This window comes from Eucyclogobius newberryi, unplaced genomic scaffold (assembly GCF_026437365.1).
Source record: "Eucyclogobius newberryi isolate DKJ021-1_F unplaced genomic scaffold, fEucNew1.0.hap1 SCAF_1, whole genome shotgun sequence".
Taxonomy (NCBI): domain Eukaryota; kingdom Metazoa; phylum Chordata; class Actinopteri; order Gobiiformes; family Gobiidae; genus Eucyclogobius; species Eucyclogobius newberryi.
The window spans coordinates 22,837,363-22,865,072 of NW_027315723.1; the positions used below are offsets into that span (position 1 = coordinate 22,837,363).

At 42.3% G+C, this 27,710-nt stretch overlaps 3 protein-coding genes across 5 annotated transcripts in view; 2 read left to right on the plus strand and 1 right to left on the minus strand.

Annotated features, from left to right (window-relative positions):
* The first annotated feature begins 1,178 nt into the window (after positions 1-1,178).
* On the plus strand, positions 1,179-9,387 carry LOC140355638 (gamma-aminobutyric acid receptor subunit rho-1-like). The gene is made up of 10 exons (XM_072440303.1): positions 1,179-1,364; positions 3,589-3,639; positions 4,072-4,178; positions 4,587-4,654; positions 6,088-6,311; positions 7,628-7,710; positions 7,847-7,987; positions 8,087-8,239; positions 8,326-8,522; positions 9,080-9,387. Exons 1-10 carry the CDS (start codon positions 1,264-1,266, stop codon positions 9,365-9,367), a joined length of 1,413 nt encoding a protein of 470 aa, XP_072296404.1. The 5' UTR covers positions 1,179-1,263; the 3' UTR covers positions 9,368-9,387.
* A 1,158-nt stretch (positions 9,388-10,545) lies between these two features.
* cfap206 (cilia and flagella associated protein 206) lies at positions 10,546-21,533 on the plus strand. The gene is made up of 14 exons (XM_072449968.1): positions 10,546-10,599; positions 11,434-11,461; positions 11,599-11,792; positions 14,602-14,685; positions 14,759-14,849; positions 15,124-15,312; positions 15,454-15,624; positions 15,804-16,021; positions 17,397-17,516; positions 17,590-17,788; positions 19,410-19,556; positions 19,617-19,810; positions 20,687-20,827; positions 20,946-21,533. Exons 1-14 carry the CDS (start codon positions 10,546-10,548, stop codon positions 21,165-21,167), a joined length of 2,052 nt encoding a protein of 683 aa, XP_072306069.1. The 3' UTR covers positions 21,168-21,533.
* Positions 21,534-21,970: 437 nt separating this feature from the next.
* The window catches only part of LOC140355774 (actin-1), an 87,697-nt gene continuing 81,957 nt past the window's right edge, over positions 21,971-27,710 (minus strand). Inside the window, exons 2-9 of one of the 3 annotated variants that reach the window (XM_072440440.1) lie at positions 26,715-26,768; positions 26,278-26,406; positions 26,080-26,208; positions 24,913-25,105; positions 24,689-24,813; positions 24,423-24,610; positions 23,206-23,339; positions 21,971-23,067 (exon numbers count right to left, since the gene is read on the minus strand). In XM_072440440.1, coding sequence (XP_072296541.1) covers positions 22,835-23,067; positions 23,206-23,339; positions 24,423-24,610; positions 24,689-24,813; positions 24,913-25,105; positions 26,080-26,208; positions 26,278-26,406; positions 26,715-26,762 — 1,179 coding nt within the window. In that variant the 5' untranslated portion in view covers positions 26,763-26,768 and the 3' untranslated portion in view covers positions 21,971-22,834. Of the gene's footprint in view, positions 23,068-23,205; positions 23,340-24,422; positions 24,611-24,688; positions 24,814-24,912; positions 25,106-26,079; positions 26,209-26,277; positions 26,407-26,714; positions 26,853-27,710 lie in introns of all 3 variants that reach the window. The other 2 variants (XM_072440434.1, XM_072440429.1) reach the window with 2 other exon arrangements.

The following is a 27,710-nucleotide window of genomic DNA, read 5'->3' on the forward strand; positions in this document are numbered from 1 at the left end:
TCAGTATTATTTGACAAAGCCTTTAATCAGTCTGTGTAATGAAGAAACTCAGACGGAGAATCACCTTTGTCTGTTCTACAGCAGCCCATTTTGCAGTTATTAAAACGGCCTATTGGGATTTGTGGGCACATCTAAATGACACAAGACTATCTTCATCAAATCCAGATTAATACAAAATGTGCATGTACTGTGTGGGAGGGGACCCATTTCTCTTTTTTTGTGCCATTTACCCACATTTCTTTGATGGTTATTTAATCAAGCATTCAGTCAATGGCTCATTTTAACCATAAGTGGTAATTTCCCTGTTATTGGATCGTTTGCAGGTTACAAAAAATAAAAAATGATATTGAAATCACACACACAAATGTTTTTTTATGAATCCTGATCAGATCATATTCACGTAGTGCTGTGTCCAGTCTCCTCGTGGGTCTCCTCAGTTCAGCAGAGCCATGTTCTGTAGTAGCAAAGACTGTACAGTAGGTTGCGCAAAAGCCTAAATTAAATGCGGACCAAACACGTAAACTTCAGACGATTTTGTTGACGGTGGTTCACAGTGGCAGGCAGCTTCCCCGGTGCTGTGAGGTCTCGTGGTTCTGTCTAACTGAATCATGCATTCAAACTTGACAAAATAAGTCAGGCCAGATACACCTGTAGCCTATGTTCAAATCGAATTACCCAATGATATGGATGCATGGAGGGAGAAAAGGCCTATTTGTGGTGCAGTGCGCTCACCCCTCAGACCAGGCATCCCCTCTTGTGATATGTGCTGTCTTTGTGTGGAGTTAAGGGGGGCTCTGACTGGAGGTGCTCTCCTGTGGATGAGATCTCAGTTTGAGGCACTTTTCTCATGTAGTGCTCTCTGTGGGAGCGTCAGACTGAGCACTCCAGACTGCAATATGCCTGGCTAAAATATGAACTCATAAGTTGCAAATATGCACTAGGCACATCTACAGTGTTATGTACGTTGATGAATGAATCATGGCTAACTATGGTGGGCCCTCAAGCTCAAAACCTCATTCCAGAAGCTCTGCACCCTCCTGATGTTGAGAGGACCAGGTCAGAGTGAGAGCGCGCGCACTAATTCTGCCCCGCGTGCGTCAGGATGAGCGCGCGCTGACGCCAAGGATTTCTGTGGAACTCTCCCTCTCATAGATTAAAGCCGCAGTCCACGCGCACTATGTCCGCGAGAGCAGAGCGGGACGCGGGCCCGGACTGAGCGGCCCCTGAGAGAACTTCGGCAGGTGTGTGGAGCTCAGGACGGCCATGCACACGGATGTGCTCGTACTTATCCTGCTCCTGTTGGGACTCGGGGCCAGCGGCCAGAAGCGCGCAGGGGCCCCGCTGCAGCCCTACAGACATGTCAGGTGAGAAGCCAGGATTACAAGCATACTGTAGGCTAAGAATCAGAGTAAAAGGGGGCGCAATATGCAGGTGTTTGCGTGTGTCAGTAAACTAGCCTCAACTCAAGATCTTTGTGGTTGTAACAGGAGACAAGGAATGAAAAGCATATTTAATTATTTCTGTGTACATTGCTATAAACTATTGTGCACGGTCATACCTGTTGCACTAGGCTCAAGTTTATCCACACAAAGAGTACTCATTTGTCATCAACTCCTGACGATGAGGCTGATCGACACATGTGTTTCATTCATGAATTACTACATTTCTCTGAGGTTAGTTTGCCTTTTAAAAGACAGGTCTGATTTTCATTTAAATTTAAATTTAATTTGCAAAGTGCAGATGTAGACATTTATATTTCAGTTCATATCACTAGCTTTTTCTGTGAACATATGATGCACAATTCAATAGACCAACATTTGTTAGCATCGCTTTTCTACAACGCACTGGTGAATGTGCAATCTGAGCAACAGTAAAAAGGTGACATGTGCCTGTTTGAAAATCACTTATTCTGATGATGCAATCTAATCTGACTGCGTTAATGTGCTTTCTGAATTATTGCTATTGTTGTTGCGATGAGAGTTGATCCTGGAAAAAGGAAGAACAGCAATTAAAGGCATTTTGGGTAAGCACAAAGTTGGAGTATGCTGGGGCTGGTTTAATCCTGTAGTGTTTGTCTTTATACTAGGCATCTGTCGACAAAATCAAATTTGAGAAGCTTAGTCCATCTGACGACTCGCTCAGAGCTGTTTGCGACTGAAAGCCAGGGTTCATCAGCTGTACTTTTATTGTTCACAACTCCATTATGATGAGAGGTTGTTTAAATAACGGGGAATGTGTGCGATGTAAAGCTTCACTGTGGGATATTACAGGATTTTGAGAACTGGAAAGTAATGGCTAACGTTACTTTGAAGCTTTTTAGAATTAAAATAAACAGTGGCACTAAAACTGAAAAATGAACAAACAGCTCCACTTGAAACGATCACAGTTATATCCAAATCACTTGAAATACCTGGATAAGCCGCTGCAGTCTGTCCCCTGTGATTGACACATGGTTCTGATCCACTCTTCGACAGCTCAAGAACTGTGTGCAATCTGTTTATCAAAGAACTTGTCAAGGGTCTTGGATGAGACAAAACACAACAGAGCCAGTTCCAACCAATTTATACGGAATAGACCACAGTTGTACAATCACGGGAGAAGGTATAAAAGATTTACTGGTTATATTACAGTTGTTGATTTGGAGATATGTGTGAAAAATATATATGTCCACGGAAAAGAAAGAAAAGGACGTGAAAAAACGGATTAAAATTGAAATAAAGTTCCATCTAAGGTGATATATTTAGCAAATTTTTGATACATTGTAAAATGTTTTCTGAATATAGTGATCGGGATAGTCGATATCCATCAGCATCACGTGTTTGTTGTCTACAAGATATGTTTGAAGAGCAGTTTGGGAGATGTGGCAACGGTCCGGACACAGACACAAGTTCTTCAATGTTGGATGTTTTTTTCAGCAATCCACTCAAAACAGTCGCTCAGCAACATAAAGTACTTTAACCTGAAAGTGGTTTTGAGAGTGAAAAGGGTAGATTGTCAGTCCAGAGGCGTGCAGTTCCATTTTCATCACAAACAAATGCTAAAGAGTTCTCACTATGCGCTAAATAAACACTGTCCGCCATTTGAGTGTCCTAAAGTTTTCTAAAAGTCCACCAGTGGCACAAGCTCTGAGTGATCCTGCCCTTTGACCTCTGTGCTATCAAGCCTTCAGCAATGTGTCCTTCAAATGTCCTGAGCTGCAGCTGTGAGCAGTTTTGCTGTTACATCTATAAAACTAGGGACCACTGTTGGTTTGGCCTCTACTCGGGACAGTGCATAATGTCATTGTATCTCCTGGAATCATGATGTCTCCTTTAGTGCCATGGTTGTTATGACACGAGGGGCATCTGAAGAAAAAATGTGACAAATCACTGTGCAAGTATAAGCTTTTGTATCCAGGACATGAACATCCACAAATAAAACACGCTTGATGAAACGGAGCCTCTGACATCCTGATTTTCTACTCTTGTGTCAATGTGCACAGAATGGGATACATTGACACATTCTTACAGATCGAAGTTTATGTTCTAAGTTTACCCAGGGGACTTGCACATTACATAACTGAATTGTGTGATTTGGTCGTTGTTTAAGGTCAAAGCGGGAGATGGCGCCATCAGAGGAGTCCAACGGAAAGGTTGGCAGGTAGGAACAGGAGTTTTTTGGTCCAATTAGAGCCCTCTCCTTCAGATTAAACTGGATTTAGAGCCACAGTCAACATTTTAATCAGACCATTGTGTGAGGCGAGCTTCTTCCGTGTATTTGACTTAAGCCCAATATAATCCATTCTTATCCTTCAGAATTAGGAAATTCGTAAGATTATTGTCCTGTCATCCACAAACACAGTGAGAGCAGAGTAGTAACTGTTAGTGACGGCTCAGGTGTTCCCAGGACAAGAGTCTTCCGGAGCTGTCCACTGTTTTCAGGAGTTCAAAGGAGTTCTCTGTGTCGTCTTTAGTTTTAGCCAGTGAGTCAGACAGTTTGATTCAAGGATGAAGAAGAAGGACGTTTTGATAAATTATGTAATTTTCACTGTGTATTAGTGACTTAGAGTAAATGTGTTGTTGTTCATTCCAGTCCGGTCAATAAGAGAAGTTCAGACATAACCAAAGCACAGGGCACCAAATCAGAACATCTGCTGAGGATCAATGACCACGACTTCACCATGAGACCAGGCTTTGGAGGTGAGTAACTACAAAAATGTAATCTAGTCCGACAATTTCCATGCAAGCGTTTTCACTCTAGGTTATAAGACACGGGACTGAGAGCTGCTCTGCCACATACAAACTCACCGATTCACAACGAACAATACTCATAATTACTTCACATTTAAAGATTTGGACATTAACTCCATGATATCATCCAGGATTATTGCTCTGCTTTGTGGCTTTTTTTAGGCAATCTGTATCACAGCTTTTATAGGATTTGGATCGAAATGAGCTCAAGTTACAGTTAAAACAAAAAGGTTTAGAAAAAGGGGTCACGACCTTGAGCTGGAGATAATCTGTGGGTTTGAGAATTACCTGGGCCACATCTGTCTCCCCTCTGCTTTCATTCTTTTGTTACGTAACGCTGCTTTCGTGCCGTTTCAGGCCCCGCAGTTCCAGTTGGAGTGGATGTCCAGGTAGAAAGTCTCGACGCCATATCTGAAGTTGACATGGTAAAATTTGATCTTAGTTTGTACACTTGAATATGACTAGTGTTGACATTTACTTCTATAGTAGTCATAAAGTGCCTAAGACAGGTTTTCATGCTTTCTACAGTAATTATGATTTACTTTGGGGGGATAATAGCTGAGGTAACTATAAACCAGATTTGTGGCGGTGTGTGAAAAATTCTGGACATAAAAATATTGATATGGGGATATATCATGAAGAACTTCATGACAATGCATGTATCAATACGAGGTGCTGTATCGTGATACTTTTATACACTTGTGAACCTACTGATTGGGTTGGAAATGTGACCAATTCATATGACAGTTGTACTCTGAATGTATACATGCATTGTAAGAAGAAATTACAGTGCATTTTGTTATTCTATCTGCAATAAAACATTATTTTGGTACATTATTAACAACGGTTTGAAGGAATATCCACGGGTTACGAGTTTCTGGATATGCATCATATCGTGGACCACTGTAATGTATGTTTTGTGTCCTGAGGTATTAGGAAATACCCTAAAGTGGCTTGAGTTTGAAAATATATTGATGACATTGGTAGATTGGCATCCAAAACAGAACTGAATTCCTTCCATGGAAGTCAGGGGAAATTAATGCACAAGGAGCATATTTTTCTGGATGTTTTAAAATATTAATTTATGTAGAGTAGCCAAAATGTGAACTCGAGTAGGAGTAACGTTACTTAAAAATAAACCATTATTGCTTAATTATTGCTTTTATATTATATTATTATTAGTCCAAAGTAGTTGCACAAATAATTACTCAAGTAATACATTTTTATCTTAAGTTCAGGACAACACCTCATCCTTCCGGTGGCTATACTATTTATGGTTCCAGGTCACACACGTCAGTGTTCGAGTCTTCATGCCCCTCTCGCCCACCCTCTTCTGTTTATTCTGTTTTATATCTAGATGGGGGTATTGAGGTCCGGGAGTCTGCAGCTTTCATCTTTGGAAACCACAAAATGGCAAATGGCAAAAAATCAGTCTGCGTTCAAGTCCTGAGGTTGTGGTCCTTGCTAGTGAAAGAGTAAAAAAGTACTTAGTGCTATTAGTTGAGGTTACGTTGAACGTAAAATGCATTTAAAAAATCTGATTTATGATGAGTCAATGTAATCTGACAAAACATTTAATATTGCACAGATTCTGGTATTTTCAAACAACAAAGAAAAATGGAAAAACAGGTAAAGTGTACGCTTAATAGTTCAACTAGAGAAAATGAACCTCACCTTCCATAGGCACTTTAAAGAAGTATGCCACAGTGGCTGGAAAATGTTCATAAAGATAAGAAATTAGAGTTCTGCTGCTTACTGTGGCAGAACACCAAGTTTATTTTCTCCTGTGTTTGTGACTACTCCTCAATATTTAATTGTGTCTGTGAAAATATATCTAACAGGATGTTGTTTTCTGAAGGACTTCACCATGACACTGTACCTGCGTCACTATTGGAGGGATAAGCGCCTGTCATTTCATAGCAACCACAACCAGAGCATGACATTTGATGGGCGGCTGGTCAAGAAGATCTGGGTCCCGGATATGTTCTTTGTCCACTCCAAAAAGTCCTTCACACATGACACCACCACTGAGAACGTGATGCTGCGGGTGTATCCTGATGGCAAAGTGCTCTACAGCCTTAGGTCAGTCACTCCTTCCTCTGGCACAAGCAACATAAGAGACACGAGAACACTTGCAGATGAAAATATGCTATAAGTATAGAGCAAGTCGGGCCAGTCAAAGAGAGTCGGGCTCATGATGTATTCCAGACATTGTCCAGTGATTATAAATCATCATATTTCAGTAGTTGCAGTGCCATCTTTACTATTAATCATCTGTCCATCTTGAATACATATTTTGGTTCTCACCAGGAACAGTGAGAGGAGGTTAGGCTGTTAGTGGTGTGTTGGCCCTTCAAGACAAACGCTCACCAGCTGCTGTTCCACAAGATGTGTGTTCATGATAAGACTGTGCCAATTACTAGTGCAAATGCTACGCAGCTGACCTTTTTTAATTTTGGAGAGTCATCCGGGTCTGCAGTGCAGTCAGTAATCCACGTTCAGAGGAACAGCTGGCCCACCGCTCAACGCTCCACTCACAGCACAGTCGCCCAATTGGCACAAGGCACATCACATGGCAGCGGCCACAGCCTACTGTCCCATTTTAATATAATTATTGATGATAAGACAGAGACATATGAGTGAAAGCAGGTGGCTAATAATCAGGATAAAATCCCCAGTCTAATCTTCATTATGACACATACTCTTCAGCACCACGCGCTCATGTTGCGCCCTCTGCTTCGACAGTTTGGGAGAGGTACGTGGTTGCTTTTTTGAATGAGAAAATGAAGGACAGAGACGTTCACGTCCTTACTCTTCCGTTTAATTTCAGGAAAGAACACTGAAAGCTTTGCGCAGGCGCATATCACACATTTCCGCCAGCCAATAGAAATAAACATTTTCAACAGGTCATATATACATTTTTAGCATTTATACTTTTTGTACTGAATCCAGTTTTGACCACAATAGTGAAATAAAAGGTGAAAATAGTGTCTTATGACGAATTTTAAATCTTTGACTCGCTTTTTAACCTGTCAAACTCACTCCATCAGACATGGACATGCTCTGCATACGGAACAGCAGAGAGGATAGTAACTAGTAGATAAGGCGCTGATCACATGGCTGGGTTAATCTGGGGGGCGGATTGGACAGTGACACTCCACTGGAGGTGGGTGGGAGTTGGAGGGGGGGCTTCAGACTCCCACAGACGGCCGTGCTGATCCTGTGAGCAGGATTATGTATTTTCATTTTATCATCTCTGCTGCAAACTAAATCTGCACTACATCCCTCAGACAGGCCTTCAGGTGGACCTGCTCAACTGTAGTTCAGGTTAACTAGCCCTGAAACAATCCGTTGGAATGAGTAAACACACACAAGCAGTAACCTTAATTGTTTAACAGGGTAACAGTGACCGCCATGTGCAACATGGATCTAAGTCGTTTCCCCCTGGACACGCAGACCTGCTCCCTGGAGATTGAGAGCTGTGCGTATACCACATACTCACAATGTACAGACACACGCATTCTAAAGACATACACATACTTTACAAACAAACATAGACACTTACTTTATCCACATGTGTACGACGTCCTGGTGAAAGCTCACATGTTTGTGCTCAGATGCATACACCGATGATGATCTGATGTTGTACTGGAAAGAAGGGAACCGCTCTCTGAGCACTGACGAGAAGATCTCTCTGTCCCAGTTTCGCATCCAGAAGTTCCACACCACCACCAAACTGGCCTTCTACAGCAGCACAGGTCTGAGCACACACACATGAACAAATCATGCTCCTCTGCCACAGCCACATGTTCCTCCACAAAGAAGATTTAGATAAGTGCTTACCTTGCTGTGTCCAGGCTGGTACAACCGTCTGTACATCAACTTTACTCTGCGGCGCCACATCTTCTTCTTCCTGCTGCAGACGTACTTCCCCGCCACGCTCATGGTCATGCTGTCCTGGGTGTCCTTCTGGATCGACCGCCGGGCTGTCCCCGCCAGGGTGCCTCTGGGTGAGGCAGTCGCATAAACAGTCAATAGTCTGTTTATGGGCTACACTGGCACTTCTACTTCAGGTGGTGTATTGTTATGTGTGCAGGAATCACCACGGTGCTGACCATGTCCACCATCATCACCGGAGTCAACGCCTCCATGCCCAGAGTGTCCTACATCAAAGCTGTGGACATCTACCTATGGATCAGCTTTGTCTTTGTCTTCCTGTCTGTGATAGAGTATGCAGCCGTTAACTACCTGTCCACCCTACAAGAGCGCAAAGAGAGAAAGCTACGTGAAAGTGTGAGTATCATCAGGAATTTTGAAATAAGAGTCATAATTGAATATACTTGTCGAAAAACAGGTATTGCTAGATGAGTTTTGTTTTCATACAAAGGCAATAATATCTAAAACTAGGTAGAAAAGATAACTGCTAGACAAGGCCAAAAAATGCGAGCTTCAGACCTTTTTTTTTGGCACTCTGGCTTCCTGCGTGTGTCTAGAACACCCCTGTGTTATACATATCATACATATATTAAAAATATATTTATAGAGGTTGAAACTACATTACAAGTTTCATAGCCCTGCTATCTGCTATTCATGGGTTTCAGTCACATCGTCTTCCTGTTTTTAGGCACTTTTTGGAGGCTTTTGAGCTTTCAAAAGGTTTCATATATTTTATCTTGAATTGTTCATTTCTACAACAATGGTTCGTAAAATCTTCTGAAACCCATGGATACAAATGCTACTTTTAAAATTTGCCTAATTCAACAGTTAATTGGAATGTATAGAAATTTGAAGTAGAGCCCTGTCCTGTTACCAAATGGTGAACTGCATTTGCGTTTCCTGTGTGACTTCAGCTGCCGTGTACGTGTGGCCTGGCTCATCCCGGCATGCTGTCGTCCAGCTACAGCGAGGTAGATGCCAACACCACTGGGCACTATGGCCTGCCGGAGGAGAATGGTCTGAAGCGGGAGAGAATGCTGGTGCAGCTGGCCATGGAAAATGACCAGGTGACGGGGCATGTGGGCTCCAGTGCTTACAACTCCATGTGGATTGATACGCACGCCATTGACAAGTACTCACGGATCGTTTTCCCCGCATCCTACATCTTCTTCAACGTGGTCTACTGGTCCATCTATTTGTGACAGCCAGGACAGGAGACATAACTCCTGAGTGACCAAGCAGACCCAAGTATAGACAATTATGTCACAAAGATAAGGAAATAGAGATGAATAGATTGAAAAAAATAGATACAACTGTGTCTGTGAAGTCTGCATCTGTAGAGTTGTTGAGATGATTTTCCTATATCATTACTACTTTTCACTAACTGGAGATCTTTTCTCACAGATTTAGTAGTTCAGACATGCAATAACATCTGAATCCTGAAAAGGCATTGTTCTCAATAGTGGGATTGTGTGTTGTTGGCTGATCATAAAGCGGACATGCACTCACGATTCCTCATGTTTCCTCCAAGTGAAGGAACACTTCTGGTGACGTCACGATCTCACATTGTACAACTCTGTCTTCACCAACTTTGTCTTTTGCTTTGTGATGAAATATGTACATGTTTTTAAACACATGAAATATGAATTTAATGTAACTTTTGCAATAAATACACATCTGTAATATACCGGTAAACGTTAAGTAGCCACAAAAGTTCACAAGGACATCCAAAATACGTATTTGAAATCTTCATTTTATCATCATACTTTTTGTCAATAGGGTTTTGCAAAATAGGTTTTGACATCAGCCAAAACTGCTTTGATGCTATTCCCAAATGCACAGGCTGGTAAGACTTGTGGATTGCTTTCTTTGTGGTTTGAAATTATTATAATGTACACTAAATGTATCTTTAATTTTTTTTTATTAAATTGTTTATCTTTTATAAATCTGTGGTATTAATTCACTTTGGGGAAGAAGATATAATTTAATATATTTTTTAAGGATTTTTTGGCCCGTAGACAATGTAGCAGGAAATGAGGAGCCAGATTCGATCTCACAATGACAGGTGTAAGTCTAATACATTTGTTTTTCAAACTTAGTCCAAATGTAATTTTCCAACAACAACAAAAAAGTATGTCAATTATAACGTTGGTCCAGTCCTTGAGTGTTGATTGAGTTTGAGTCATCCATTTGTTTGTGATGACCTTTTTCCCTGCAGCCAGAAGAATGTTCCAGAGATATCCATTTATTGTGTCCATGGCAGGAATTTTGAAGTCCAAATACATAGTTCTGTAATCAAGTGGATGGCGTCCAAAATTGACAGGAGGTCTTTGTTAATCTCAGTCCAATGTCTCTGAACAGTAGGACAGTCCCAAAACACATGGTAACACTGGGCCACTTGGCAGCCAGTTTCTCCAACACCTCGTATTACCCTGTGAGTAGTGAGCACTTTGACATGTTATATTTTTTGACAGAACTTGTGTCATTTTTTGATTTTTCATTTCACTCCATCGAGAAATATATGTGTTCCCATTGTTCGGCTGTCAGGATAAAATTACCCTCTCTTTCGCACTTATTTTTAATACATTTAGTACATGGCTGTGCAGATAATTCATTCACTTATATAGGTTAGATACTATTTACCTTTAAATTTCTGATTTATATGCAAGATTTAGTGACATATTTACAGCAGTCAGAGGCTGGTGAGACTTCCGCACAGGCTATTATTCTTATGTAATATTGCTGTGACATCTGCTGTGGCTTCTGCCAAATTTGGATGTAGTAGTAGACAGAAACTAGGCTCAGAGGGCCAATATGTCACTGCAAACACAACCTTGTAAATAAACCAGGATTAGCCTCTTCAGAATCTGCCATATCCTCAACAACCATGGAAAAACAAGACACAAGTGAGCTTAATATTTTATTCAAATCCCTTTGTCCCCTCATTTTGACAAAACAGCTCAGCCACAATCCCATGAATCAGATGTTTTAATCTAATACTGCTCCACTATTTTGAGTGCACTGTAAACTGCTCTAGTGTAATGTTCACATAAAATACTACAATCAAACCTCCATAATAACAATGTGAAAGAAAGATGTATCAATTCTTTGTGTATCAAGTGTATTAAAAATAAAAAACAACAATAAAGCACATGTACATAAGTTTTTTGGTACTAATTGCAGCCTCAAGTCTTTTTTTTTATATAAGTATTTTTTAGTATAATGCTATAATCTATTTATGGGCAGTTTCTCCCATTCTTTTTTGCAGAACCTCTCAAGCTCCTTCAGGTTGGATGGTGAGCTTCTGTTCACAGCCATTTTCAGATATCTCCAGAGATGTTCAGCTTGGTTCAAGTCTGGGCTCTGGGCCCCTCAAGGACATTCACAGAGTTGTCCTGTAGCTGCTCCTTTGTTCTCCTGGCTGTGTGCTTAGGGTCGTTGTCTTGTTGGAAGATGATCCCTCACCCCAGTCTGAGGTCCAGAGCCTCTGGAGCAGGTTTTCATAAGGATGTCTCTGTAACTGCTGCATTCACATTTCTGTTGATCCTGACTAGTCTCCCATCTCCTGCCACTGAAAAACACCCCCACAGCCTGATGCTGCCACCACCACGCTTCACTGTAGAGATGGTACTGGTCAGGTGATGAGCGGTGCCTGGTTTCCTCCAGACATGACGCCTGCTATTCAAGCCAGCAAGTTCAATCTTTGTTTCATCAGACCAGAGAATGTTGTTCCTCATGGTCTGAATGTCCTGGAAGGTTCTCTGCTCTACACAGAGACCGCCATCTACTTTATTCTTTAGACTTTATTCTTTCCCAATCTTCTTTAGACTTTAGAAGGTCACCTCCCAGACTAAGGCCCTTCTCCTCCGATTGCTCAGTTTAGCCGGGCCCAGCTCTATGAAGAGTCTTGATGGTCCGTGCACAGCAAAAATCACTGTCCCTGACAAAATGGTCTCATGGGAAAAACAATAAGCGAGTGTCTACAGAGCCGCGGCGCGCGGCCGAAAAAGCCATGTTATTTTTGTGCCGGCCGCGCTCCGTGGCTCTTGAAACTGCGCCGCTATTTGATCGCGTTTGAGAGCAGTTTTAGACCGCGCCGGGTTAAGGTTAGGGTTAAGGTTAAGGTTAGGGTTAGGGTTAGGGTTAGGGTTAGGGTTAGGGTTAAGGTTAAGGTTAGGGTTAGGGTTAGGGTTAGGGTTAAGGTTAAGGTTAAGGTTAAGGTTAGGGTTAGGGTTAGGGTTAGGGTTAGGGTTAGGGTTAAGGTTAAGGTTAAGGTTAAGGTTAAGGTTAAGGTTAAGGTTAAGGTTAAGGTTAGCCATGAGGCTATAACGGGCTATAAGGGAAATGCCGCGGGTTAGGGTTAGGGTTAAGGTTAGGGTTAGGGTTAGGGTTAGGGTTAGGGTTAGGGTTAAGGTTAGGGTTAAGGTTAGGGTTAGGGTTAGGGTTAGGGTTAAGGTTAGGGTTAAGGTTAGGGTTAAGGTTAAGGTTAGGGTTTGGTTAGCCATGAGGCTATAACGGGCTATAAGGGAAATGCATTCCCTGAAACTGCGCGGCCATTTGACCGCGCCGCGGCTCTCCAGCCACGGCCAAATAATAAAGATAAAAATAAATAAATAAATACTATTGCATGTGATCATGGCAGTAATTGCACATGAATATGTGTCACGACATTATATTGTTCTTTATGATTACAAAGACCTTAACTCTTCTAACTGTGAAAACATTGTTGCATGACATTTCCAACAGTGACATAACATTCCATTACAAATCTATTAGGAAATAAGGCTAGAACATAACAAAATATAGATTTATTTTCAAGCAACTGTTAGGTACAGCTAAAGAATATGCTGGATAAATTGATCTCAAATTACCTTTAAGTTTTGTTAAAAGAATGCTACCAAATATGGAATATTTGTATATTTTTATTTATTTATTTTATTTTTTTAATTATTTTAAACCTTTGCCTATATTTATAAGTACTGTATTTAATTCTAAACTGGAGTACATCGATTTTACTAGATCTAACTAGATTTACAGTTACATCTATGCATAGACCCATAATGTTCTTGCTGTTTTAACAAATAATTGTTAATTAATCATTTTATTTCTTCTTATAATCTTGATTTTATGTTTTTAACTGAAACATGGCTTGACAAAAACACTGGAAATGTAGTTCTAATAGAATCTGCCCCACCTAACTTTAAGTTTGAATCTGAAACACGAGAAAACAAAAGGGTTGTCCTTTGGGGTGTTGGGGTGCTCTACAAATAAACTTGCCTTGCCTTTTTTATTTTATTTCCCCTGCCTTTCTGGTTGCAGAAGGAAATAGCACAAAACAACTCACGTTGTTTAACTTTCTTGCGTTCAATTAACTATCTTTCTTGAGGATTTCCTCCGCTCCACCGTGGTCGTTACCATGCCACTCATCAGCGCCTCACAATGGGGCGGAGACTGTTGCCATGACTACAGTACATCAACAAAGACATCTACGTCGCAAGACTACAGTAGATGAAGGCAGTAATGTAAGACTTGGATACCAACCGCCATAAAACACCAAAGAAGAAGAAGTCAGTGAGAGTTGACAAAAAATAAAATGTCTCAAGCTCAAGCCCAAAGCGTGATCAGAGACATCATTTCCGAGCTCGTTCAGCTGTGCGCCTCGCGCGGATGTGACGTGACAGAGACGCTCGCGGCTTTCATGGTGAGTTTCTCTAGAAAGTCTTACTCGAGTCGACCCGGGTTTATGTCTCCCAGAGCTAATGGAAAAGAAATGTGGCTCAGGAGCCAAGTGGCCCCATGCACCATGTGGTATATGGTCGTCCTTTGACGGCCTGAACTTTAGGGTTTGTAAAATAAAGAGTTATACGAATTAGAGCTCGGGATTGTGACGTCATACCTCAGAAAGTGAGACTTTATACCAAAGGAGAGTTTATGATAAATACACACATTCGTGCATTCAAAAGCATTCTGACAGAGTGATAGATGTATTTACCTGCAGCTTTGGTTGTTGGTCTACAGCTCTTTTATTTATTTATTTATTTATTTAATTAATTTTTTTTTACATCTCTATGGACCACTTTGGGCACCACTTGCTGCACATGTTCGTTCTATCTTTGTTCGTTCTATGTTCGAGTCAAATATTTCAAAAAGAGCTCCTGATCTTGAACACTAAGATAAGATAAGATAAAAAATAAGATAATCCTTTATTGTCCACACATGGGGGAAAGGACAGAAGTTTCTAATTACGGGTGGTTGACCCCTGAAACAATTTTTTTCTCTGAAAATAAATAAATAATATATATGTTTGTTGTATTTAGGAGTTATACCTATACTGTACTAAGCTGTAGAATAAGAGGCCTTGAGAACATGGGCCTATGCATGGTTCAGATGGGTCAAGGATGTGGCCCACGCTTGTTCAAAGTCTTGTTTTTTTCAGATTAAAGCAGTTGTATTGGATCCAAAAAATGGCTTCGATGTGGACCGTACACTGGCGCCACAGGACGTCCTGAAGCTTACTGAGGTGAGTTCATGTTATTCCTGATGTCTCCTGTGGTTGTGAAAGTGCAGATGATGGTCTATGGTGTGCTCCACAGATCTGTCTGCAGAGACTCACAGAAAGGTGTAGCCCATTCCTGGACACTGTCAAGATGCAGGTCTATTTTGAGCTCAACTACACCACACGGCGTAAGTATTGATGTTGTTAATTATATCACGCCACATTCATTTTTTAAAACGTATTACTTTCTTTCATCTTTTATTGAAAATGAAATAAATTAATAATTTTCTAATCTAGAAAGAAGGAAATGGAGCTCCACAACTTTTGAATTGCTTTCAGAGACATCTCTTCCACTTTATTTTTCTCTGTGGGAAATATGGCACATCCCTCAAGAATACCAGTGCTTGGCCCTATATTATGATAGCAAATAATCAAAATGAGGGTGTGAATTGTGCTCTGCAGGGGAGTTTTTGGCGGAGATCCATGACATGATGGAGTCCAAACTGAACCGGCTGAGCCGAGAGATCACAAACAGCCGAGTGAAGACACGAGACCAGGTCGAGACTTTGTACCAAAAGATTACCCACTACATGTTGTCGCGCTCCGGTATGGGCTCACCCAGGGACTCTGACGTCCTAAACCAGACCACAGGTACAGCTACTGCACCAGACTCAGGTGCTGTCGTTATTCCAGGTTGATATAACAGGATTGTCTGAACCAGCCCTAAGTAGAAATTGCAAGTTTGGTTATAGGATTTTTTGCGGAAATTGCTGATAATGTTTTTGAGCACAGCTGCCCTTCAGAGCGTCTTCCCTCAGACAGAACTGGGCTCGTTCATGGCCTTGCTCAAAATAGACAAAGAGCAGCAGCTGAAAGATCTGAGCATGCTCGTGACAGGGATCCGCCTCTTCAACCGTGCCAGCATGACCAAGGACAAGGTGGAACCCAGTGTCCAGGACCTAGGTGAGCATTGCCTTCAGTTTGTGGGGCCGTGATGACTATTTGTTGTGTTCTAAATCAAACTTTAGTATTTAGCTTCTGGGCCATTTATTTTTGTGACATTTAACCCAAATGATCCTGATGTAGTTTATCTATAGTTAAAGTGTGTACATCTGCTTATGACTGTGATAATACCTCTCTAGTGCCGGAGGCGCTGATGGAGGTCCTTCCTGCGAGCCCCAAAGGCCTGGAACAGGAGCTGGGGGACTGTGAGAGACTAGTGTGGAGATACACATCTGCTCTGGAGACCCTCACTGAACCTGGGACCACTGCACCTGCAGAGAGGGGGGTCTCTGTGGACCTTCTCCGACAAGCGCTCTACAACGTCCGCCAGCACCAAGCCCTCCTCAACATCCTAATGGTATGAGTGACACAGACGGACAACATATTAGGTTGGCTTCGTGGGACATTGGAATATTCTAATAAACAAACAGTTTAAATTGGAGTGCAGGCCAGGTCCAAATATGTAGTGATTTGTCCGTTAATTGTCAAAATGTAGATATGCCTAGTCACATCATGCAAAAAATATTTAAAAAAAAATTCTGCATGATTTACAGGTGGAAATGAGCATCTTTTGCCATAACCTTTTCATCTTTCCATTTTGCACTGTCCCTAATGTAACACTGGTTAGGTGTTCCAGAGGTGCAAGTCTGCTTTAACAACAAAGCAAGCCAGTCAGTGTGGGTCAAAGCCTTAAGGCAGCTTTTATTTACAACAGAATATAAAAAGGTTTGATTAAGAATTGGTGAGGGTCCACTCAGGCTGGGGAGGGAGAGGCATACTACAAGTGACAAAACAAACAAGATTAAAGCAAACAAATCCATTACCTTAACATAAAACACACAACAAGTGCCACCATCACCATTAACTATAAAATCACCCACTAAAGTGAGTCCCAATCCTCCCCAGCAACCTCAGGACCGACAACAACTACTGTTAAAACTGCCAGAGATTGCCAGAGGTTAAACACATTTTGAAGCGGCAAAAATAATCCTGGAGATGCCCCTAGTTGCCTTCTGGGACAAGCTTATGTGGTAATGTTTTATAAGCATTAGTCAAATCCAGACATAGCCAGGTCACCTTGATATTTCTTTACATCCTCGGTTCTCTTAGAGATAAATCTCTTGTGTTCAATGCACCCTCCACCTTTCTGCACTGCAACGTTAATGTATTTGTATGTATGTGTCAGGAACTCTTTGCTAGAATACCAAAGGAGATCTTTCCATCCACATTTTAAAGTATTGTGTACATTTACTCAATGGCATTGATTGTGTAAATGTTTTGGTTCCTTCTCCCACTGTGAACAAGTCTATAACTGACAAAAGCTTGGTGTTGAAATTATAAATCTGATGTTACATCTTGGAATGCTACTTTGTACTTTGTACTTTACTTTACTTTACACTGAGTACACGTTTGGGCTTCTCATAACCCATTCTCCATGTGTTACATATTATGAATACACATATTCATGTGCAATTACTGTCGTGATCACATGCAATGGTATTTATGTATGTATTTATTTATTTTTATCTTTATTATTTTTTCCCCTCCATCCCTTGTTGGGAAATGGGAGTTTTTGTTTATAAGAGATCTTCTATTGTGAGTGTTTTTCAAACTTCCTATAAGTGATCTGTTCTTTTCTTCTGTATCTACCTCTGTATCTACCTGCGTTGCAACAATGAAATTTCCCCATGTGGGACAATAAAGGATTATCTTATCTTATCTTATCTGGTCAGGCTGATGTGAGGGAGAGCGTCCAGAGGGTGAAGCTTCTGAAGAGCGAGCTCATGGCACGGTTGATGATGCTTAAGGATACGGTGAAGTCCAAGAGAGCCGTACCTGCTCCGCAAGTCTTTGTGAGCACACCTCATAATCGTTTTTCAAGATTGCTTTCTCTTCCGTGATCATTGACCTTTGTCGTGTGTCCAGCCAATGTTCAGGTCTGTTTCACGTCACTGGAGTAGTCTGCAGGACGAAGCGGAGCTGCTCCACATCTTTAGGAACCTTGCGTTGCGTCTCCATCCATTTCTTTCGTCCCAGGCCCAGATCTTCTCTGAAAAGACTTTAGATGGACTCCTGCAGGGTTCAGAAATCAAGAGTGATGCAGAAAGGAAGCATCTCTGTGAAGGTGAGGAACAGTTTTGAAGCGAAACATTCAGAATAACAAAGAAATAGGGGTCAATTTGAAACTTGACCTTATAGTTGACCTTATATAGGTCAATTTGAAACTTGACCTTATAGTTGCCTTATAGGTCTTCAAAACCTATAAGACCTTATAGGTCTTCAAAAGCTGAATTTCCTTTTTGACTACCAACCCTACGGTGATCTGATCACGCGTATTTCTATACTTATGATCAAATGAAGGCATGGAGTGGAGGATTCAGATGTTCCCTTGTTATTTTTGTATACACAGTATAACTTGCGGTGCCACCTGTGAGCAGCTGGTGCACAAAAAGCCCCAGTGCGTGTCTTCGTGCTTCGTGCGCATTTTACAGACTGACTACATCCCGATGCCGTCTATGCACCTTCACTTTAGCCCTATGAGGAACTTCCGGACTAGCGAACCTTCGGACCAGTGAACCTTTAAAACCTTCGGACTTGTGAACCTTCGGACCAGTGAACCTTTAAAACCTTCGGACTTGTGAACCTTCGGACTAGTGAACCTTTTAAAACCTTCGGACTTGTGAACCTTCGGACTAGTGAACCTTTAAAACCTTCGGACTTGTGAACCTTCGGACCAGTGAACCTTTAAAACCTTCGGACTTGTGAACCTTCGGACCAGTGAACCTTTAAAACCTTCGGACTTGTGAACCTTCGGACCAGTGAACCTTTAAAACCTTCGGACTAGCGAACCTTCGGACCAGTGAACCTTTAAAACCTTCGGACTTGTGAACCTTCGGACCAGTGAACCTTTAAAACCTTCGGACTTGTGAACCTTCGGACCAGTGAACCTTTAAAACCTTCGGACTTGTGAACCTTCGGACTAGTGAACCTTTTAAAACCTTCGGACTTGTGAACCTTTGGACTTGTGAACCTTCGGACCAGTGAACCTTTAAAACCTTCGGACTTGTGAACCTTTAAATCCTTCGGACTTGTGAACCTTCGGACTAGTGAACCTTTAAAACCTTCGGACTAGCGAACCTTCGGACTCATGGGGGGTAACCTAACACGCTGGTACGATCGCTGGCTTTAAGCCTAAACTTTGTGTTGTTTTTGGCCGATCATAACTTATGCTCTGGTCCTCGTGCCGCTTGCACTGCTCCCAGATAGCGGGTGACGTCAGAGGCAAGAAGGGCCAGCGCAGGTAAGGGAGCCTCCTTTTAAAGGCCCGGGTCACAGGCCATAGGCTGCCAGCGGATATGAGGGCCCACTGCCACACGCGTATGAACCAGGGCCCGTGGTTGTACAGCAAACAAACGGAGACGGACTGGCTCCGTCACAACCACTCTCTGTAGGTTTGATAAGATAAGATAAGATATTCTTTAAGTCGCTCTAGTAGTATTAGCTCTATTACTATTACTATTACTACACTGTTACCTTCTCACAGAAGTGCCTTTATGTCTTTAAGTCGCTCTAGTAGTATTAGCTCTATTACTATTACTATTACTACACTGTTACCTTCTCACAGAAGTGCCTTTTACTATTACTACACTGTTACCTTCTCACAGAAGTGCCTTTATGTCTTTAAGTCGCTCTAGTAGTATTAGCTCTATTACTATTACTATTACTACACTGTTACCTTCTCACAGAAGTGCCCATAGACCAGGCGGAGGTGAGAGGTTTGAACACTGAATGGTTAGTGCCTGACCACTCCAGCCACCCAGAGCCTCAGAGTTTGCAGTATAACGGCTTCTGTGGGCATACGCTGGTCTGTCGAGACGGGCTTCTGCTGCCAGGTAATAACCCATCTCTCTACTCACTATGGGGTTGTGTGTTGATGCATTGGTCATTTACAGGTAACCCACGACTGGGCCTTTTGAAATACAAGGAGAAGTTGTATGCGTTTAGCTCCAGAGACTCTGCGCTACAGTTCGCCTCAGCTCCAGAACACTACATCTTAGAGGTGGCAGAGAGGGCCAAACGCAGCCCGGAACTCATCCAGCTGCTCTGCCTACACAGACAGTTCTCCTGCATCGCCCCGTACGCCGAGGTCAGACACTCAAAATGTTTCCCAAATTACACTGGCATCTATATATTTAAATTTAGAAGTAAAAATAATTTCAGTGTCAGACGTCTTCTTTTGAGAAGACTTTTTTTTCCATCATGCCAAAAAGAAGTGGGAAGTAGATTATGCAATAGATTTATAGCACTGCTGTTAGGAACATGGTGCTAATAGATAGGAACTGGAGGGTATAACCTGGTATTATGTAATAGGAACTTCAAATGTAAAAACTTTAAAATGTATAGAAGACTGTTTTTTCCCCCACTGCTCTCTGTATTCCATCTCTAAATACAGAGAGCAGTGGAGGAGTGGGTCAGTCTGCCTCTGTGCCCCTCACACACGCCTGCCTCTGTGCCCCTCACACACGCCTGCCTCTGGCCCTCACGCACGTCTGCCTCTGTGGCCCTCACGCACGTCTGCCTCTGTGGCCCTCACGCACGTCTGCCTCTGGCCCTCACGCACGTCTGCCTCTGTGGCCCTCACGCACGTCTGCCTCTGGCCCTCACGCACGTCTGCCTCTGGCCCTCACGCACGTCTGCCTCTGGCCCTCACGCACGCCTGCCTCTGGCCCTCACACACGCCTGCCTCTGGCCCTCACACACGTCTGCCTCTGGCCCTCACGCACATCTGCCTCTGGCCCTCACACACGTCTGCCTCTGTGGCCCTCATTTAAATATATTTTTATCTCATCAGTAATGAATATTGGGTTTCAGGAGGTAAACAGCCTACAGGAAGCACTAGTGAAACAATATGTGACCCAAAAATCAACATAGTTTTCATTGATATGTTGTTAAAAGCCTTTTAAACGTCAATTTAGCACAGTACTGGACCTTTGAGACCAGCCACTTACTGGTTTATGTACAGTTGCAGTCTGGAGAGCATCTGATGCCGCCCATCACCCAGAGCTCCAGTGGCACTCAGACTGTCACTCACCCGGTGGAGAGCCACATAGATAAGACATACCAGTGGAACGAGTGGGAACTGCGAAGGAAGGCACTTAAACTGGTAATCTACACTACAAATGTTTTTTTGGGACTAAAATCTATCTAGAAATCTTTATATCAAAATTGCTTGAATTCCAAACAGATGTATAGAATAAAATTTTATAACACTTTCTGATTAGGCCGATCTTCGAACCAGGCAGACTCACTCAACCCAGACCAACTCAAGCCACCTGAAGAGAGACAGCTGCACCCAGACTTACCTCCACAAAGACGCTGCGGGACAAACCAAACAGGATGGGGCGAGCAACGTGCCTAGGCCACTGGTGTACCTGTCTGGGCTGCGGGGGCAGAGGGATGGGCCCGTGGTCAGAGTGGATCTGACCAAAGCCTTGGATGAATGACAAACACATGTCCACCAGGACAAATACTGAGAATTTGAACACCCTGCGATTTTGCAAGTTCTCCCACTTCCCCGTAGGTACATTTCCACTGTGAGACACAATCTAAAAGTAAAATCACATGTGTTGCTCAGCTACCGCCCCCAAACCTGAAAGATCTAGAGATCTGTGTGGAGGAGTGGGCCAAAAGCCCTGCTGCAGTGCGTAAACCTGGTCAAGAACTATAGGAAACCTTAAAATTTAGAATAAATTCAGTCTCACTGTGGAAATGCTCCTATGACAATTTCAGATCCTCCATGACCTCTTAGAGAACTTGCAGTTCTGCAAGTTTCAAAATCATGCAAGTACTGCACAAGTCCCAATGGTCCCAAAGCACAGCTCCCGCTGCAGTTTCTGCTCCTTTGTAAACCTGCACAAAACTGCTGATTGGACAGGGCTGAGAATGTGCTTTGTGGTTAAGAACTTGATTCAGTTAAAACAATTACTTTCTCAAATGTCTCACTTAATCCAAATTGCTACCAAAATAAAGTAACTAGTACTCTTCGTGGTATTTTTCATTTGTGCATTTCACATAAGTACAATTTTGCAGTACAAGTATCAATTGCACCACTGCAAACGACTTCAAAGAAAATTGTATGCCTCCAGATTGGTCAGTTCATGAAATATTTATTAAACAACCCAAAAGGTTTCAAATCAAATCATTTTTTTTTTACTAATAGGCAAGTTTGAGGTTAGTGTTTAATGCAGTTAAGATTACAAATTCACATTTCAGCACTCTTCGGAGACAACACAAGGACAACCAGAGGGGACTAAATTATATTTATTATAAAAACACAAGGCGGTAAAAAAAATTGCTGCTGGTGCAAACTGGTACAGTACATTTAGATACAAGGTCCAAAAGGCAGAAAAGGCTCAGTGTAAATCATGACTTAACATTCAACCCTGTGTTTCATTATAATACAAACAATAAAACACACCAACAAAAAACAATACAAGTCAGCAAACCAAAAAAAACATGCATCAACATTTACAATAAAGTTATATACATATATACAGTGTCAATGAGAACACAGGGAAAAACAGTTTCAGTTAAATACATGGCATTAAAAAAAACAGCAGATTACTGCTGTGCATCATACCTCAATCTATAGTTCATTAAAAACAAAAACGCCACATAAAAACTCACTCCAATGAGGCAGACGAGCAGCAGTCACAGCTGTTGACCGAAAATGCATGCACTCACATCCAGTATCGAGTTTTAAGTTCATAATATCACCCTGGAGTCTGTAGACTGCCTCTATGCTTCAGTAGAGTGGCAGTTGAGACATTTAAAAAAAGATTCTTGAACCTGTACCACAAAAAGTGCAGAGTACTTCACAGCTGCACCGTTCAGCTCTACCAAATCCACATACAGCGTTGGTCTCGAAACCTCACTTCATTTATCCTTCATATTAGCGGATTATTTATGATTTAGGTTTTGATCTAGACTTTAAATTATGTAAAAAAAGGTCACTATCCACTTAAAGGCCAGCTTCAAACGATCTCCCATTATATATATATATATCTCACATACAAAAACAGGACCATAACACTTTAAATAAACATATATATCTATAAATACATTACCACAGGCTGGCCATCACATATATTACATTTGAGGATACTTTAGCTCAGAAACACTTTCTGTGCACGATCTGTGGCCCGTACTCCTCGTACTCGCTCTGGCTGATCCATAACCCATAGAAGGATGGCAGGTTGGCCAGGACCGCGCCGCCGCACCACACAGAGAAGTCCCTGTCGGAGGGGCTGCTGACCTGCACACAGGAGCGCGGCTCACAGGGCACGAGGGCGCGCAGCTCGGCCGCCAAACGCTCAGGGAGGCCGGGCAGAAGAGTGTTCCCCCCTTCAAGAAAGCATGATGCGGACGTTACAGGGGAAGATATTCACGTGTATAAAAAAGGTCCCAAACACCACATTTGCATGTCCTAACCACAGAGCCACCGCCTCCAACAGGGGATGGGTGGTTTGAGGCAGCACATACCTGACAGGAGAACGTTTCCCAAGAAGTCCCGTCGCAGGTCCAGGTCAGAGCTCAGGATGGATTTGTACACGCTCTCATGGAGGCCATAGTGATCCCGGCCAATTAACTCTGGTTTGAACAAGATCTCTGGAGCTCTGAGGAACAACACAGTACATGTGAACTTTAAGGTCCATCGTCCTCAGCCATCAAGCTAAACATGTATTATACTAGAAGCTATAAAAGTAGGCGGGGCTTAGGCAGCTTAGTGCAGGATAAAGTAGAGTTTAGACCAGTTCCACAGATTGAAAATGACTTTACGAAGGAAGGTTTAAATATTGTCCAGATGAAGCTTTGAAACCTCTGAATGAGGGATTACCCTGACTATTTAAACAATGACAAAAATGAAAGAAGAGCACATCGATGGCGCAGGTATTATTGGTAGTCAAAAAGTGCAAATGTTTGAGTCATTGTATGAATCGTCATCGGAGTAATCATTTGTCCTGAATGTGAAAAGTAGCTTAAACTTTTACTCAGAGTTGTTAACGCAAGCATGGTAAAATTGTAACTTGTTTCACACAAGTCAAAAGAACAAACCTAAAAACATGGCGATGCGACAGACATACTTTGGCCTGTGTTAGCAGATTTAAGGACTATTTAATTATTTTTTTTTTTAAACGTGCACATAGAAGTGCTTTGAGGATTTCTCTGCATGTTTCTTTGACACTTTGACCAGTCAGATTCAAATATCTGTCATGACATTACACCTTTTTCTGACTGCTTTCGGCGAGAGCCGTTCCAGATAGATATTCAGAGTGATGCACATATCAATCTAGCAGAGCCAGCTTAGGGTAAATGTACGGTGTCTTGAAACACTCAATTTCAACAATTTCTTCAAACGGTTACTCAAGTACATGAAATATTTTAGAGCAGGTCCTTCAAGAATTTAAGGTTTACAGTAGTGACAAGAGGAGAGCTGAGGCACTTGCATTAAATGCAAGTTCTTTGATGAATACCCTGAAGGCACTACATGGTTGAAATGTGTCAGCATGTTTTTGTTTCAACTTCCCATTTATATTTTCAATGGTGAAATGTCCCAAGACTGTGGCCATGGAGATCACATAAAATAGACCATAGATGGCGGTAATATTTTTTCATAATTCTTGAACCCATGGATATCTTAAATACAGAACTTTTAGGAAATGAGCACTAGTGCCTCAGATCTGAGTCTAAATAATTACCTGATTCGCTCTGTGCCCAGTGTCACGATCTTGCCATCAGGCATTGTGTAGCTCGCTTCCCCACAGGACGCGCCCTCATGGAGCTCCTCTTTATAATTAAGGGCCACACAGCAGCACTTCTCCTTCATTTCACGGACTATCTCCTCCTCTGCTGTGGTCCTCATACACACGCCCTGTTCCTGCAGCAGCTGATGACCAACATGCACAAAGTCAGCACCTGGGTGCAGCGCTGCACAAGGCAACAAACGGCTACATTAAATGTGTACCTTTGTGAGCTGCGCAGTTACATCTGCTCCAGCCAAAGGGAAGCGCTGCACAGCATGAGGCAGAACATACCCATCATACACTGGGACGCTGTGGGTTACTCCATCCCCAGAGTCCAGTACCACTCCTGCAGCACACAGCAAAGGTAGTGCACTTTGAAACCAGTCTACACTTTAGTCTTCCCCAAACCCCCATGATCCCACAGGGTTTTTTTTCTGACACTCACCTGTCGTCTTGCCCGCAGCATACAGTGCCAGCACCGCCTGCATCGCGACGTAACTGTAGGGAACTCCGAAGTACTCGAACATGAGCTCCATCGCACGTTGTCTGTTCTCCAGAGGGTTCATAGGGGCCTCAGTCAGCAGGACCGGGTGCTCCGCTGGGTCCACACGCAATAGATCAAACGTGTGCTGCCAAATCTGAAAAATATTACAGTTCTGATAAAGATTTTTCATTTTTAACTTTGTTTTGTTCAAACCAAAGTGTAACCCAGGGAAGTCTAGGTTCTGGTACTTTGACTATCTTTAAATATATATAAATGTAAATCAATTTGCAGTCATCTAAACCAGATCTATTTAACTAGCGGCCCACACGCAAATCTGTCCCTTTCGCAATTTCATCTGTCCCACGAACTTTATTGATGGCCTGACACACGCAGAGTTTTTCCCACGCTGCACTCTTCAGCGGCTTTAAGGAGAAGACGCTGCTTCGATGCTCCCCTCGCCCCTGGGACCCCCCCTATTTCTCGTCCTGACTGACTGTGCCTGCTGCGGTCATCTGCATCTGCCTTCGATGGCCATACTCCAGCAGAAACGGTAGGCCTGTGTTTTAATGCACTATACTTGCATTCGTCATTGTGGACTCACCTTTTAAAATGATCATGAGGAATCTGCATGAGACACCACTAAAGTTTGGGCATTAGGAGGCGAGTACGCTATAAAAAAGGATCAAACTTCACCAAGGGGAAGATAAAGAGCAGGGACCTCAGGTCACCTTTTTTCATAGTTTTGGCCTTATACTTATACTCATACTCCGGAGCGACTTATGTGATATTTGTTATTTTCACACTTGCAACAGCATTTCATACTCTAGTGCGACTTATTTATGTTTTTTTCTTCTCTATTATGCATTTTTTGGCTGGTGCGACTTCTAGTCCGAAAATATGGTAATCAAAAGGCACAGTTATAATGTGATAGATGAATAGGCCTAATGCACTGTAGGCTTAAGTATTTACTATGTTTAATTATACGAATGTTGTGATATGAGCCTATATTAATTGTTAAAAATATAACAAAGTAGCCGAAATCACAAATAATGCCCTCAGCAAATTCGACATCAGACAATAAAACAACGAGTATAAAATTGATGAACCAGACAAGTTTTTGAGCCACACCCTTTCCATGTCGTCCCAATTGCGGATGATGCCGTGTTTGATGGGATGTCTCAGGGTCAGGACCCCCCTCATGTGCTGGGCCTTGTGTCCCACATATGAATCCTTTTCTGAGCTGCCATTCATGATCTCCTGTTGGGGAAACCGTGCAAGTTTATGACAATAACAAACATTAAAGGCGATCCAAGGTCAAGTCTCTACCTCATATTTTGGCACGCCAATTATTGTTGGAAATAAGACTCTTGGAAGGTTCTCGTCTGCAAATCCAGCCTTCATCAAACCAGATCCAGTGTCCAGGACAATGGAGGTGCCGAAGTCTGAAGGCTGAAACTACACAACCAGAATCACATACCAGACAAGGAGGGCAAATATTCAGTCCCTGCCATTTGTATGGTCTCAGTCAGGTGTGGGGCATAGGGAAGGTTTTATGCCTTATTCCTTACATAAAGGTTTACAGCTAGTATGCTAAAGTCAGTCAATACCAATGATTGCTATACAAAAACAATTTTAAAGTCATAATTTCTTATCACAAGAATACTACAAGTCAGATTATGCACACAATTTAAATTCTGACAATGCTTTTACGAAGGCTTTAAACTGAAATATTACAACAATGTCACAAATGTGCAGCACAATACCAGAGTGGTGTTGATGTTGAGCTGGTCCTGTATCATGAGGGCAGACATTGAACCCTCCGACCACTTCACCTCTCCCCCTTTTCCAAGGTTGTATGAAGGAGTGCAGGTAGAAGGCACCGGGCTGAAGTCCTCAGTCTGCTGTTTAGGAAACGTTTAGTGTATCACAATGAATAATTTGTTTTGTCTTTAGAACCGGTCTTTAGTGAGCGTGACCATAGAATAGCCGTGCTTGGCCAGCTCTTTCCTCCAGTACCCCAGCCTGGCAATTGGCGCAGAGTTGGATAGTTAAGACCCCAAACTGTCTGAAGACTCAGTCTGGCTGCATTCAAGCAGCACAGTTCGCTTGAGCATCTTCAGAAAAAATCTTTAATGAAAAAAAAAAATCCCTTCAATATTTACCCAGATTAAAAAAATGTCTCATATGAAGAGAAAATGTCAGTTATACTGTAGTATTAAAAATATTCAGTTGGCGGCATCTAGACAGTTTCAACTCTCATCCAAGAGTAGAAAAAAGCTTCAGTTGTAGTCATCTGGACTCAGTTTGAAAAATAGACGTTTCGACTCTCATCCAAGAGTCATTGTCAATAAAAGAATTTAGATCGAGAACTCCGATATTAATACTGTTCTGTGGTAAGACCCGCCCATTGGGCGGAGCCTTCCTGAAGTAGAAAGAGTTGTTTGTTTCAACAGAAACTCCCCCTTGTATCTACCGAGCTAGCCTATTCAGAATCTTAATGGGCTATTAGAATCCTCTTTGTCTTTGTGAGACCCTGGCTCAACCACCCTGAGTACCTGATTAGCATCCGAATGTCCTTGTCCTGGTCCTCTACCTTTCCAGGGGTTCAGTAACCCATTATAAATAACAGGAAGATTAAACCTTAGCCCTTCATTTCTGTTTAAAGAAGGTCTTTCTTTTTTAACAAAAATAGCTTCCTTGACTCCTCTTTCAAACCATCTTTTCTCCCTGCTTAAAACCTTCACCTCACCGTCTTCAAA